A 14,935-nucleotide genomic window follows, 5' to 3' on the forward strand; every position below is an offset into this window, starting at 1 on the left:
ATCTGTCAAAGACTTTGCAGTGAAGTTGGAAACCAAAGTGCTGACCCAGGTGCAAGAACAGATATTGCTTTAACAACTGCAATGAAACATGCAGATTACTATGTTTGTACTGTTCAGACGAACTATAAATGACTATTCTTGTTTCTACAACCCTGGTATTAAATATCATATAAACATAGATGGCAAATATTATCCAAGAAAGAATATTCTACAGTTGAGATATGAGGTCATACAACTTGACATTAGATGCTATGAACTTTAACAACAACTTCACAACAACCATTAACCCTGAAATGCAAAGTTCTATTATGCCATATGTGAAAGTATGGACTCATACAGGAGGTCAAAAAACTCAATATACAAATGGAGACCGTTCAAAACTTTTGGCTTGGCATTCCATTTGCTGACTCAGAAGACTTTATGGGTGGTATTTCAACTGTTGGTACAGTTCAAATACAATATACTGTGACAGAGACGGTCCATGAATTGAAAGCAAAGAAGTTTACAAAACCAATAGCAACTTTTCACGGAAGATGCTCTTTTGAAGATTCGTTCGATGAAACCTGCTGGGGCTCCTCAGATTGGCATAACGACAGCTTCCATCGAGCAGATTTTGGCAGCAGGTCAGTAAGTTTTCTTGAACTGACTTCTCTCCGTCAAATATTGACAGTACGCCAGTTTTGACATAATATTGTATTATAAACTTTCCTTTAGAAATATCTGTAAGTTTTGAAGTTATATTTTTGTCTGCTTCAAGAACTTTCACCATTTCAGTTATACCAACTTTCTTTGCTTTATGAAAATATTTTGGTTCAGCAAAGACTGCTATTCTATAACATTTTCCATTGTTTGTGTAAAGAACTATTCTGTCAATGAACTTGTATTGTTTGTGTGTGTAAACTTTGTTCTGCTTCAATTCGAAGAGATACTCAATACGTCCATCTTTTTATTAAGTAAAATGTCATTTCCGAAAATAGAAGCGTAAGTGTTTTCAAAAGGTTTAATGGCGGTGGCAGATGTGAAGTTAAATTCACCAACTCAAACAAACAGTCAAAGTGTTGTTGTCAATGTCAAAGACAGAGATGTTGAAGTGGGGAAACCATACGAAGACGAAGATGGTATAACAATTGTTCCTGTAAAAAACCAACATATCCTGAAGTTAGCAGAGACTTAAGTTCTGTTGCAGATATTCGAAACGATACCAACAACTGAAAGACAAACTTCAAAACTCAGGAGAAAGATTTGTCAAGCTTTAAGTATAATGTTAAACTTGGTCGAACACAACCCTGTAAAAGTGAACTCATATGTCATTGCACCTCATGAAGTTTTGAAAGAACTATTGAAACTTTTGACAGAGGCAGACGATATAAACATCAAAGAAATAGAACCCGACATTAGTTGCTGTGGTGTTTCATATAATGTCATTGACAGATATACGTTATGAAAGGAGGTGAAACGTTGAACTTAAAATATAGTTTCCCAGACGTTATAAAAAATATTTGACGACCACAACATTTCATTAAAATTTATTTGCTAAGTAAAAATGTCAAAACTTCTTGAAAGATGTTTGAAGAAAAATAATATAGACTTTATTTCATGTAAAGGACTTTACACACTTTTGAACGATATGAAAGACCCTGTTTTGTTTTTCGTGTAGACAAAGGAAAGTTCTATGTCTTTACAAAATATTTGAACTTCTTAGACAGAGAACTTCAAGAAACGCCATGTGAAAGTTTAGATGAAGTTCTTCTCCACTTTCAGAAAAACTTTTAAATATATATAAATGGCAGAAGACATAATGGTTTATACTATTACGACTAAAAACCCTGAGTCATATAATTCTATAACAACAAACTTACAAAGTCCTCAAGGACGATATTGTAAACTAACCTTAAACACAATGACGACTAAAGCCTGTTTTTGCTCTTTTGACACCAGAAGATTTTATTGTTGTGAATGGTAAAAAATACTCCTTTGAAGATACTTACTCAGATATACCACCAACAGGTTTTGTTGACTTATTTAATACTTTAAGTACGGGTGTAACATGTGCTGCAACTAGAGCAGGTTTCATTATGTTTGGATGTCCGACTGAGTTTACTATAAACGATATGAGCTATAATACAAAACTTATTTCTGGTTTTTACTACCAACAGTTTCCTATAACAGGAAAAGGTGTCATACAAGGAATGTCTATTCCATTGACTTTAAGCACACCAATCTTATATATTGTTTCAAACTTAGGTTCAAAGTGTTTATTCGAATGTCGACAGAAACTATTATGACCAAAAGATACTTATGCGTATAAACAATACTTTCTCTGCTGGTTTGCCTATTGTTCATTCGAATGCAGAATTTTCAACCTTAGTGAACTCAAACACTTTGGCAAGTATAACGTTGACATTAGTTGACGCAAACTTTGTTCCTGTAAAACTTTTATGTCCTATGTATTTGTCAATGACGGCAGAAAGTTTCGAATTGGAAGATGCAACTGGTGAAAGTATTGTATTACAAGAACAACTTCAACAACAAATAGCTCAAGAACAACAAATGCAACAAATGAACAACAAAGTCAAGAATAAAAAATAATTTTTTTATTTTTATAAAAATGTACAGAATAGATGTTTCAGATTTTTATGACTTCCAAGCGTTCAGAAATATGTGTCCATTTCGAGACTATAACAAAGCAGTCGAAAATTTGAAACGTTTAGTCATTTATGTCGACTCTGCCCCAGAATGTTATGTCATGAAAGAATGGGATGTTGTCTTTAACAAACCAAGAGCAACAATAGTTTCAGAACAAGAATGTAGACAGAAACTTAAGAAAATAAAAGTCGTACAAGTTGGCATGAAGATGTTAGATGCTTGGGATATCTTATTGTCAAAGTTAGAAGATTTTTCAGTTCGAGGTATAAAGTTCTATACACCTTCTCCAAACTTCTATTCTATCTTCACTGGATATAAATACGAACAAGTAGAATGGAAACACAGTATTATAGAAGCTTGGTTAGACCATGTCAAAGAAATTATATGCAATGGAAACGAAAAGGTTTATGAGTATATCTTATGTTGGTTTGCAAACATCTTACAACATCCAAGTGCTAAAATGAAACTGCTCTCATTATAATTGGAAACAAGGAACTGGTAAGAATACTTTTTACAGATATCTTATGCAAACTGTTAGAAGGTTATTCGAACCCTAATATGACAAACTTAGAAAACATCTGTGGCAAGTTTAACTCTTCAATTGAGAATATGAAACTTATAGTTTGCAATGAACTTCAAAGTATAGATACAACAAAAGTTTGAAACTCAGATGCTTTGAAGAGTCTTATAACAGACAAAGTTGGAGTTGTTGAAAGAAAATATAAAGACCAAAAGAGTTTGTGAAAATGTTGCAAACTTCATTATGGTTTCAAACAATGTTGTTCCGATGAAGTTAGAAAGTTCTGACAGAAGATATGTAGTTGTCAGAACGTCAGATTCTCATATGCAAGATACAGAATATTTTGACGCTTTGTCAGAATGTTTGACATCTGACTTTTACAACCACTTGTTCTCATATTTCATGACATTAGATATTTCTAAGTTCAATCCAAGACAAATTCCACATACCGAAGAGAGACAAACATTGTTAGAAGCAAACAAGAGTGTATATGAACTGTTCATAGATGAAACTGACTTTGTGTCATTAGATGAAAGGTCATTGTACGATTCGTATAAACAATATTGTCAAGAATATGGTTATATGGCAGCGTCTAAACGTACATTCTTGGCAAATGTCAAAAGTCTTTTAGATGTTCAGAATGGTGTATATACAAAGAAAAATTTTTCTGAGTAAATTTTAAAAAAAATATTTTTTATCCGATAGAAAAGATGACGAAATTCATCTCAGTAAACAAGTACATGACAGAAGTCAAAGATAAGTTAGCTCCATTCACATATTTGAATGTTTACTTCTACAATTTTGAAAAGTCTACATTTGACAAAATTTGGAACATTGCACCAGTTAAGTTTGCTATTGTGACTAAAAATGGTGCGAAATTTGAAGACTTAGACATAGAAGGTTTGTTAACAGTCAAAGAAAATTTTGACAGAAAGTTCTCAAAACTCGAAGAAGGTAAAGCATACAAACTTGTTATACCTTATGAACCAAAGAAAGCAGACGACTATGAATATTATGAGTCTAAGATAGTTGAAGTTCAAGGTAAATTGGGTAAAAAGATTTTAGAGTCTAAGCCAGTGTTTACTCCTAAAGAGGAAGAGAACATTGACATTGACCCAGAAATGTTCTAAAAATAAAATTTTATTTTTACATGTCAAATTTCTTTTTCTCTGGAACTGGTTCAGGTTCTTTCTTCTCTTCTTCTACTTTCTTTTCTTTCCTTTCTCTCTTCTTCTTCTTTCTGGTGGAGTTATGTCAAATTTCTCAGAACCATATTTATGTAAAAGTTCTTTGTCCTTTAATAGCTCTTCTATTCTGTTTTCTATTTCATCTTCAAGAACAGCGCATGTGCCTTCTTTGCATTCTAAGAACTTTTGTTGGACTTCATCTTTCCAATCGGCGTCATCTCTGTCAACAAGTCTGTCATTGACAAATTTTAAGACTGCTCTTTGTAATGTTTTATGGTTCTTGTCATATTCCCAGAAACAGAACTTTAGAACAAATTCACCTTTCTTGTTTACACTATGTAAGATTTTATGGTCGACAGATGTTTGCTGTCGAAAAGTTTGTCTCGATATAGATAGCGAAATCGCTAGACATTTTCAAAAAGATAAAAATTTTAATTTTTCTAAAAATATGTTAGAAAAAAAGTTTGCTGACATTGACAAGAAATTTGAGAATGTTTTAAACAAGAAACAAGAGGAAGTTGGAAAATGCTCAGATAAAACCCATACATGACAAGTTCTTATTTGCTCAGAATGGTATAACAGGTCTAATTGCACCACCTGGGTCGGGTAAGACTTTCACTTATCTTAAAATGGCTGCACAGCAACAAGAACTAGATGAGAAGAACCCATTCTATGAGTTAGTTGTTATTTGTAGTACTTCTGGTCAATTTGACCAAACCGTCAATTCGTTCAAAGATATTATAAAGAAGTCTAAGTTAGTATGTATAAAAGACTCTGAGTTGTTAGATTGGATAAAGAAGTACCAAAGAAGAGTTTTGAAGTATAATGCTATAAATGAGTATATAAATTCGAAGTTTAAAGACCCAAATGAGGAAATGCAGAGAATATTAGAGAAGAAACACTTCAGAAACAAACAGAAAGAGATAGAATACATTTCGAAGAAATTGCAATCTTACGATTGGAAGACTTACCCTCATAGATGTCTTCTTATCTTAGATGATTTCGCCTCTCATCCTTTGTTAAAGAACAGAGAACAAGATATGTGTCGAATTCTTAAGAAGCTCAGACACTTTAACATCTCAGTTGTCATTTGTGTACAGACAGCAAAGAGTTTAAGTAAGGATGTAAAGAGAATACTTACTGACATTATACTTTTCCCCGGATTGTCCGAAGACGATTTCATGGAACTTATGAAAGAGTCCATGGCAGGTAAGTTTGACAGACATGAACTATGGGAGAAGTACAAAGTCATACAAGACCCTCATACTTCTTTCAGAATTCATATCTACGCAAACAAAGTTCAAATTGTAAAAAGTCAAGCTTGAAAAATCTAAGTGTTTAGTCTTAGTAAGTCTGTTGTGGTGCTGGGGCTGTCGGTTCTTCTGGCTTTGGGGCTGTCGGTTGGTGGTACGTACGGACATTCGTTTGTGTCCTGTCGGAAGGAAGAACTTTTCCTGTCGGAAGGAAGAACTTTTCCTGTCGGAAGGAAAATATTTTCCTGTCGGAAGGAAAAATTTTTCCTGTAGGAAGGAAAATTTTTTCCTGAAGTTCGACCAAAAAGTTCTCAATTTTCGAAAATTTGAATGTTTTTTGGTCGGACAACTGGAAAAATTTTTCCTGTAGGAAGGAAATTTTTTTCCTGTAGGAAGGAAAATTTTTTCCTGTAGGAAGGAAAAATTTTTCCTGTAGGAAGGAAAATTTTTTCCTGTAGGAAGGAAGAGTTCTTCCTGTAGGAAGGAAGGACTCGGAATGCCAGAAGGATTTGACGAGGCAATTTACCTAATTTGAGCTACCTGAGCCATCTGAAGTCAAGCGTAAAAATAAATGGTTCATTTACTCTACTTGTTTGAAGTTGTCAAAATACTCTGTTATTTTTTCCTTTAACAATGGCAAATCTTCTTTGAAGGTAAGAATTGTACAACCTTTCATATCATAGTGTGTTTGAGGTAAAGTATCTTGAACTATTTGTTTCACATCTTCATTTGGGGTCATTGAAATCGGTAAGTTTTCGCGATAGAACCAATTTCTGTCAGATTTGTAAATCTTAGCAAGGTCGTAAAAGCTTTTGTTGTTTCTTCTGACTAAATGCAACATAACCATATCTTTATCTTCTTCATTTTCCATCTCTTCAGTATAAATCATATACTTATAGTTCTTTTCCTTACCTTTTGGTACCGAACGTGGTATTCTTTTCTGAATGCTTTTGTCTTTTGCTTCAAGCTTGTTTTCCATCTCTTCACGTTCTTGTCTATGAATTTCGTCAAGAAGTCTGTAAATATACCAAGCATAACGAGGCGAAGCCCACATTGCTACAGCATTTACAAGAAGTCTATGAACATAATATCCTCTCAAACCGTTTGGCAATTTTTCACGATTTTCATAGAGTTTTGGCGACTGGGGTTTTTTACCTACTCGCTGTTCTTCACTGTTTTCATAGAGTTTTGGCGACTGCGGTTTTTTACCTACTCGAGTTTTTGCGACTACGAGAAAATCCGTAGTCGAATTTTCAGCTTCATTTAATAGTTCAATAGTGCTTTGGTTCCTAAACCAGTCTTGTGGTTTCTTAGTATCTGGAGCAAAACATGCTGTCAAAATACTTTGCATTTGGTACATATCGTCTTTGACCGAACGAATGAGACGGAGTTGTTTGTTAAACTGAACCCACTCATATTCTTCATTTATAGCTTCATGGACTATAACTGTTGTTGTGTTCTCTGTTGTTGACATATCTGTCTTTACATACAAAATAAAAAAATAAATAAAAATAAAACTAACTTTATTTTCTGACTTTCACAAAAGACCAAAAATAAACGCTTTACATGTATTTTTCAGCAACTTCGTCAAATAATTTTATAGCTTTATCTATCTCATCTACTTCAAACGTTTCTTTACCTTTTATGGAGCACCATACATTTTCTCAAACTTTTCAAGTAGTTCTGTTTCTGCAGCTCTCATATCGTTAACAAACACAACCTTGACTCTATTGACTGTACTGTCATATCTTTGAGTTATATTATATGTTCTTCCTATCTTATATCTCTTTGTATTGAAGTCCTTCGGTTTCTGAACGATGTAAAGTAAGCCTTCACTGCAACGTTCCGTATCGAATGAACCATATGTTATGAAGTTATATCCAACAACTGGGTCTAACCATAACAAAACTATTGGTATAAGACTTTTGTCTATAAGATATGCTGTAGTTCCATAGAATCTTACCGATATCATAAGCTCAGGATTTCTTGTCAAAATTTTCTGAGTAGAAGCAGTTCTAACCCAGTCGTGGGATGTTTTCTTTCCAGATAGTGTTAGAATGTCTGACAAAGAATATTTGTTGTATTTCTTTGAGTATCTTACGTTTAAATCACCTATTCTAACCACTTTGGTGTCATTGTCTATCTTTCTAACTGTTTCAAACTCAATGTTTGTCATATATGTTCTTACATACAAGATAAAAAAAATATTTTAAAAAAACTAACTTTATTTTTTCTATCTTAAGGAAATTCATGATTTTTGTTGCTGAATTCAGCAAAAATATATTTTAGGGTAGAAGGTTAGATCTAACCTGTTTTCTAACCTGTTTTCTACCCTCATGAATTTTCATGATTTCTTCGTAAATGTTTTGTCAAGACTTCTTCGTACATGTTTTGTCAAGACTTCTTCGTAAATGTTTTGTCAAGACTTCTTCGTAAATGTTTTGTCAAGACTTCTTCATCGTAATGAGCGTAAATCAGACAAAAATATATTTTAGGTGAAGAGGTGAGATCTAACCTGTTTTTTCACCTAATTTTTCACCCCAGTTATTTTATAAACGTTTTACATGGTAAACGTTATTTTTGGAATTTTGTGAAAACTCAACGGTTTGACACAAGCCCTAAAAATTATTTTACTCAGAATTTTGTTGCTGAATTCAATAAAAATATATTTTAGGGTAGAAGGTTAGATCTAACCTCTTTTCTAACCTCTTTTCTACCCCAGTTATTTTATAAGCGTTTTACATGGTAAACGTTATGAATTCGTGAGACTTTAAACAGTTTTGTAGCTTCTATTTCTTCTTTTAGTACATCGAATGTTTTAACAATGCCGAAAGTTTCTTTATACTTCTTCTTGACATCAGATAGAAGGAAATCTTCTGCTGTTGGATAGTTTTTGTTCAGAAATTCTAACATGTTCATTTTATCTTCTGCTGGTTTCTCTACTTCTTTCTTTAAGTCTGCATAGTCGTTTCGCATTCTTTCTATCTCTTTGACGGAGTAGTTATATTTCCTCATTGCTGCTTTACATTTTGAACATTGTGGGTTCATTTTTGCGTTATATTCTGAAACCTTACCTGCTAAAACAACTAAGGCGTCAATGGTTTTCTTTAACTCAAAAGTTGCGGGTTTTATTTGTTCATTCCATATTTTACATCTTTTATCTTTATCTCTTATCTGCCATACACATTTTGCAACTAACGAAACAAAGTTGTCGTAGGTCTTAAACTCCACCGATTTATATATGTCAGAGATGTTCTTATATACCATGTCGCAATCTTTGTCCATAACTTTATGGTTGCAATGAAAACCAAGGAATTCATAGTTAACCTTTCGTATGAACTTCTTTATTTCTACTGAGTCAGTTGCTTTGACTTCAATTTCGTCGAATTCAGGAATAGTGAGCTTTTGTTGTTGGATTTCAGGCAATTTGGGTAAATGGTCAATAATGTCCTGCATTTCATAAAGATACTGTTCATTTGTTTCATCTTTCGCACTACAGTCTAAATTACTTGTTAAAAGTTCTTGCTTTATCTTCTGGATTTCTGTTTCGAAAGTATATGAAGAAGGAATGAAGCTTTTCATCTCTACTAACATTGAAGTTGGGTTCATGACTAACGAGTTTGGTGCTGTTGTTGCTAACATGTTCTTACAATAAAAATAAAAAATATTTTTTTAAAAAAACTAACTTTATTTTTTCTATCTTAAGGAAATTCATGAAAATTCAAGAGGGTAGAAAACAGGTTAGAAAACAGGTTAGAAAAGAGGTTAGATCTAACCTTCTACCCTAAACATTATTTTTGGGTCCTTTACGAAGAAGTCTTGACAAAACATTTACGAAGAAGTCATGAAAATTCACGAGGGTAGAAAAGAGGGTAGAAAAGAGGTTAGATCTAACCTTCTACCCTAAATTATATTTTTGGTCATTTACACTCATTACGAAGAAGTCTTGACAAAACATTCATGAAAATTCATGAAAATTCAAGAGGTTAGAAAAGAGGTGAGAAAAGAGGTGAGATCTCACCTCTTCACCTAAAATATATTTTTCAATACTTTTTCAGCACTTTTCCGTAGTTATATATGAAAGACAATTCGAGATAAAAGTCATAGTACAATGGAATAATATGTTGCACACCATTTGTTGTGAACCAAACTTGAAAGTCAGAGAAACTGTTACTAGGTGGTTCGTAGAATTTAGAAGCAAAGTCATAAAAGTCCTTACCAATACATAGAAAACTATTGTTGCTTGAACTGAAACTTGCATGACACATAACATTTTGAGGGTCAAACACGTTTCTATAAACTGTCAAATCTGCTGGTGGAAGTATAAATTTAAATGGACCATCTGGTGGTAATGGTTCGTTCTGGTTTAGTAACCGAAGAAATTGTGCCCAAGAACGTTTGTCTACTTCCCAAAATAAAAACTCTGTATCTCTTGGAGGGTTAATTTCAATCTTTTGAAATGAAACGGTGGAGTTCATCTTGTCATATTCTAGTTTCAGATAGTATGTTCCATTTAGTAAAGAGTCGTATTTTTCTTGAAATTCCCAATAATATTTGTTCATTTGAGTTTGAAAGTCATTTAGAGTTTTCTCAAGACTTTCGTCTGAACGAACTGTAAAGATTCTCATTTCGGCAAATTTGTCTATTAGACCATCAGAACCTTTATACTGCCCATGAAAATATACTACGAACATAAACGCGTTAGTTCTATTTGAAAACAAAACTCTTTAAAATCCTATTGCCTTTGCATCTGAAGGACTTTGAAGCCAACGAATTGGATAGTCAAACCTGTATACTCGGGATGAAATTTCTTCATCTGAAATAGTCCTACCAGCATTTGTAAAGATATAGTCTAACGTTTTGTATCTGCTACTTTTGTTCTTTGTTTTTCAACCTGAAGCATTTAATATATGTAAAAATATATTGTTTTAAAATGGTATGCCATATAGCTTCTTGAATTTGTTAAGAAGTATTTGAACGTATTTTCCATCTGTATCTCTAGTGTTTACATAAGCAAACTCAGCGTACAGTTCAAATAAAATTTAAAATGTCACTTTTTTGAAAAACGTTTTTACTTCATGCAATGTTTTATTTCTGTGCCGTCTTCAAGTATGCCCCAGTACTTACGCTTGAGAGGACATGAACTTCGGAAAATACCTTATCTAGCTTAAAACAGCCCATCTTTTCACCGACCATTCCCATTTCAATGAGTTTGTTATAGCCTTCTTCGTTCGTCATGAGTGCGTCAATGTTCTCATAGTAAACCACAACTTTCGATTTGACTTCGGAGAAGAATTTGTTGTAGTTGTCAAGTACTGCCTTTGCGAACTGAGGGTAAGACCAATGTTCGACAATAGGTTTTAATGTGGTTACTAAGCCATTTTGACCTTGAGTGAATTCGTACTTCAAAACAAAAGGAGAAAACCTTTCAACAAAGTTGTCGACCTTCTCATAATGTTTACTCTTCATCTCTTGAGGTTTCTTAATGGAATATCCCCATGTCGAATTCATAAGCAATTTGAGTGTCATTGCAAGTTTGGGGTTTGAAGCTTTCCTAATATCATACAGTTGTTGTATGACTTTTCCAACTGTATAGTTCCTTCCCGGGAACTCACCATCTTCGTTTGGAATTCCAGTCGGAATATATTGGACAAACCTCATGTATGCAGCGTTAAGGTCGACATAGTATATCTTTTCGTTTGAGTCGAACTTGTCGCAACCAATTGGTCCAGTTTGTGGAAATTCAAGTGAGTCTCTTATCTTCTGAGAAACTTCTCCTGTTATCTCATAAACATCGTCGAAGCAACCTGTTTCATATAAAACCTTCTGACCTAACTCAGAAGCTCTCCAATACAATTTGACGTCAATTGGATGTCTCAATGGAAGTTTGTTTATAGCATCTTGAAGTTCTTGCAACCTCATTGGAAGTTCTTCTGGTTCAGGTTGGTATCCGAACAATCCAACTCCTTGTGGAATTGTGTACTTCTTTTGTACTAGAACTTTGTCTGGAACAACTTTTGGTCTTGCTAACAGTGAAAAGTTTGTTTCGTCTTTTGGTACAAAAGTTTCTGTCAGCTTGTCATCTGGAATTGGTTCCAACAAACCTTTCTCGAAAAGAATGTTTACAGCTCTGACAATGTTGCACTTGCCTTTTCCGAACAATGGGTTTGTAAGACTTTCGTTCAACATGAAGTGGTTGTGGACAATTACAATCTTCAACCATGGTAAATTGAACTCAACAACATAGTCGTCATGTGAAGAACCTTTAGCTGTAGGTATGTTGACTCGGATATTGACATTTGCCAACGGTGCAATTTTTGCCAATTGACCTCTGAGAATGTACCTTGTCTTCACACATGACTCAAGATACTTCATCTTCTCTTCTGTAACAAGACCAGAGTTCCTGAGACATGTAAGAATGCAAGGTTCATTGACAATTGTTTCAATTGAATTGTAAATTCCATACCTTGTCAAGTCAATGTCAGACTTATTTATGAAGGGAAGTATCCAGCATGTTGTCTGACTGCTTGAGGGTTAGGTTGGTACCATTCGAACTTGACACTTGCAATTCCTTCAATTGCATTCAAAATGTCTGAGTCGGAGTCAACCATTTGTTCTCTCTTTGTAGTCTTGAAAGCGTCAAGAAGCATTGCAGCTGTTGTGACATTGCCATGTGCATAGTAAATGTGACCATCCAAATCTGTTATGGTCAATCTGAGATTGTATCCTTTCTTATTTCCATCTTGTATGGCAGCAAGTACTCCCATGAAGCCTTCTTTGTTCTTTCCTTCGTCAAAGTTTACTGTAAAGGTTCGACCAGAAGTAATTTGACTTCTAACTTCACGATACTTCTCATATGCATATCTTGTTCTTTCCATGGGAGCATGACCATCCTCTGCACTACCTTTTTTCCTTCTCAAAGGATGCAATTGTTCGTCATGTTTCCAGTAGAATCTGGCAAAGCCGTCGTGTCCTTCAACTTGAGGTTCACTAACATCGAAAGGCATGTCCATAAGACGTTCTTCTTCTAACCTCTCTAGTCTGTTTGGATAATTGGCACGTGCTGTTTCCAAATCCATTTCGTAGCGAAGACCAGCCAGTTTGTCATAGACTTTTATGGGTCTTCCCTTCCTATATTTAAACTTCTTCGAAACTCTCCAACCATATCTTTGCAACTCTGCTTTTATTCTAGCAGATTTTCTATCCATTCTATATGGGGGCATTTTTATAAAAATAAAAAAATATATTTTTTTCTTTACTTTACATAACCGCCTGCTGCCATAAGTCTTTGACGCCAACCCATACCAGCTAATGAAGGTTGACTTGGTTTAGTTTGGAAACTAAACTTTGGTTTTGGTTTATCTTCAGTTTTTGTTTTTTCTTCTTCTATCAGTTTTTCGTCACTTTTCGGTTCCTCTGACTTTACTTCACTTGCAGGAACAGTTGTGTCGTCAACATCTTCATAAATATCATATGCCATTTGTTTTTGTTTTCCTTTCAACTTTTTGTGTTTGTTGTAAAGTTTAGAATATTTCGACTCTAAGTCAATGAGATGTTCTATAATGAACTGTTGGTCAGTGAAGTAAACTTTTCCATCTGTTGTCTCGAAAGCTCCTTCAGACTTCAATATTTTATTTGTGAGAGTCTGTTTCTTTTTTGAGATACTAGCCGTTCCATTTCTATGAAAAGTGACTTTATAGTTAGGGTTTGTATTTCCAGACCTGGCACTTTCTATTATTGAATTTTTCTCTTCATCTGTAAGTTCTTTGACAGGTTTTGACAATGGTTCTGAACTTTTTGTTTGTGGTGTCAAATCTACCGTTTCAACTTCTTCGGTCATTTCATCTCAGTAAAAAATTTTAATTTGGTTTGTTTTCAACTGGTTGTTGTTGTTTTTAAGTCGGTCTAAAACTTCCTGAGGTATAGGAAGAACTTGACAAACACGTTGTGTAACTGCTGGAAGCCGACAAATCCATCTTGAACCCATTTGTCTCAATGCTGTATTGTTCATTTCATCTCAGTAAAAAACTTTACATTCCCCACGTTTGAGGCGGTTGCGGTTGGTTATTGTTTACCCATTGTTGTGCATGGTTATATCCTCTGTTAAAGAATCTTTCACCTTGGTCCATATAGTGTCCTGCTTGGTTATAGTAGTCATTTGCTTTGTTATAATAGTTTCCTGCTTGTCTTCCTACATTGTCCATCCATCCTTGAACTTTTCCTCTTGTTTCAGGATTTGGAATAAGATTTGTTGCATCTCGTGCTACCTCCCAACCTTTCTGTACAGTTTGTATAATAGGTTGTGCTTTCTCTTTCAGTATACCTAATGTACTCAAAATCTTCCTTCCAATTCCAAATGCACCTCTGGCTATTGTTCCCACTGCGGGTAAAAATCTGGATGCAACTCCTGCTAATGCGCCAAATAAACCCATTTCTTATAGGGTAAAAATGACGAATCCAAACAAGGACCCCTATGTTTCTAAAGCGACAAAGAAAGCACTCATGATAAAATCTTTAGTTCAACACCAAATGCTTGGTTTATGGATATCTTGGAAAACATTCCGAGGTATAGAGAAGATGGACCACCATACTGGCTAATATTTGTTGGTCAAAACACAAGATACTGTGAAGCCATACCATTATGTCCAAAAATATTTTAGATATCTTAGCAGCTTTGACAATATTCGTTGACAAATACCATCCAACAAAACTGACATCTGACTGTGAAAGTTCTTTCAAATCAGATGATGTAAAAAACTATCTGCGTTCAAAAAATGTAAACCAATATTTCATTGTCGACCAAAACCATTCTGCTCTTGGTGTCATTGACGGTTGTATAAAAATGTTAAGAGACTTAAACCAACCACAAGGTGGTGAAGCAAATGAAATGTCATATGACGACAAATATAGACACTTCTCCATGGCAAAGATGAGACAAGTTTTAAATATTTACAATAACCGTAAACAAAAAGGTTTGGGAAACCACTCCCCGAAGAAATGAAAAACAACCCTGACTTAGAGAAAGACTATATATTTAATAATTTAGTCAAAAGAGACAAACAAGAAAGAATGCCGGGCTTCAAACTTCAGAAAGGTGACAAAGTAAAAATAGAAATACCTAAACGCGACCCATATGAAAATACTATTGACTATGACAACAATGGGAACCGACAGGTACTCACATTCGTGTTCGTAAAAATAGAAGAAAGTATACAAGAGAATATTATGAAGTTTTAGGCAAACATGGCAAAATGTACACACTGCAAGCAGAAGATAAAACTACTATTGTCAGACCTCGTTTCAAACTTGTCAAAGTTCAAGGTGGTATA

The 14,935-nt window shown here is 34.3% G+C and overlaps 8 protein-coding genes and 3 pseudogenes across 11 annotated transcripts, besides 1 other annotated feature; 3 read left to right on the top strand and 8 right to left on the bottom strand.

The window, feature by feature from the left end:
• Positions 1–14,935: part of a mobile genetic element that runs on past both edges of the window.
• Positions 3,256–3,841, top strand: TVAGG3_0399930 (annotated as a pseudogene). The gene has a single exon. A coding segment is annotated over exon 1 (586 nt).
• On the top strand, positions 3,976–4,296 carry TVAGG3_0399940 (protein of unknown function, DUF4108 family; the record flags this gene model as incomplete). Its single annotated transcript, XM_051232690.1, has 1 exon — positions 3,976–4,296. A coding segment is annotated over one exon (321 nt), but the record flags the coding sequence as incomplete, so codon positions are not given.
• TVAGG3_0399950 lies at positions 4,313–4,536 on the bottom strand (annotated as a pseudogene). Its single transcript has one exon. A coding segment is annotated over exon 1 (224 nt).
• On the top strand, positions 5,229–5,678 carry TVAGG3_0399960 (protein of unknown function, DUF4106 family; the record flags this gene model as incomplete). Its single annotated transcript, XM_051232691.1, has 1 exon — positions 5,229–5,678. The coding sequence occupies one exon, from the start codon at positions 5,229–5,231 to the stop codon at positions 5,676–5,678; it is 450 nt and encodes a 149-aa protein (XP_051102421.1).
• TVAGG3_0399970 (KilA, N-terminal/APSES-type HTH, DNA-binding family) lies at positions 6,342–7,080 on the bottom strand (the record flags this gene model as incomplete). Its single annotated transcript, XM_051232692.1, has 1 exon — positions 6,342–7,080. A coding segment is annotated over one exon (739 nt), but the record flags the coding sequence as incomplete, so codon positions are not given.
• On the bottom strand, positions 7,305–7,782 carry TVAGG3_0399980 (organellar and viral DNA polymerase type B; the record flags this gene model as incomplete). The annotated part of the gene is made up of 1 exon (XM_051232693.1): positions 7,305–7,782. A coding segment is annotated over one exon (478 nt), but the record flags the coding sequence as incomplete, so codon positions are not given.
• On the bottom strand, positions 8,334–9,248 carry TVAGG3_0399990 (organellar and viral DNA polymerase type B; the record flags this gene model as incomplete). Its single annotated transcript, XM_051232694.1, has 1 exon — positions 8,334–9,248. The coding sequence occupies one exon, from the start codon at positions 9,246–9,248 to the stop codon at positions 8,334–8,336; it is 915 nt and encodes a 304-aa protein (XP_051102424.1).
• On the bottom strand, positions 9,650–10,300 carry TVAGG3_0400000 (uncharacterized protein; the record flags this gene model as incomplete). The annotated part of the gene is made up of 1 exon (XM_051232695.1): positions 9,650–10,300. One exon carries the CDS (start codon positions 10,298–10,300, stop codon positions 9,650–9,652), a length of 651 nt encoding a protein of 216 aa, XP_051102425.1.
• Positions 10,678–11,681, bottom strand: TVAGG3_0400010 (annotated as a pseudogene). Its single transcript has one exon. A coding segment is annotated over exon 1 (1,004 nt).
• On the bottom strand, positions 12,368–12,814 carry TVAGG3_0400020 (uncharacterized protein; the record flags this gene model as incomplete). Its single annotated transcript, XM_051232696.1, has 1 exon — positions 12,368–12,814. A coding segment is annotated over one exon (447 nt), but the record flags the coding sequence as incomplete, so codon positions are not given.
• On the bottom strand, positions 13,637–14,038 carry TVAGG3_0400030 (uncharacterized protein; the record flags this gene model as incomplete). Its single annotated transcript, XM_051232697.1, has 1 exon — positions 13,637–14,038. One exon carries the CDS (start codon positions 14,036–14,038, stop codon positions 13,637–13,639), a length of 402 nt encoding a protein of 133 aa, XP_051102427.1.

This window comes from Trichomonas vaginalis, chromosome V (assembly GCF_026262505.1).
Source record: "Trichomonas vaginalis G3 chromosome V, whole genome shotgun sequence".
Lineage (NCBI taxonomy): Eukaryota > Parabasalia > Trichomonadida > Trichomonadidae > Trichomonas > Trichomonas vaginalis.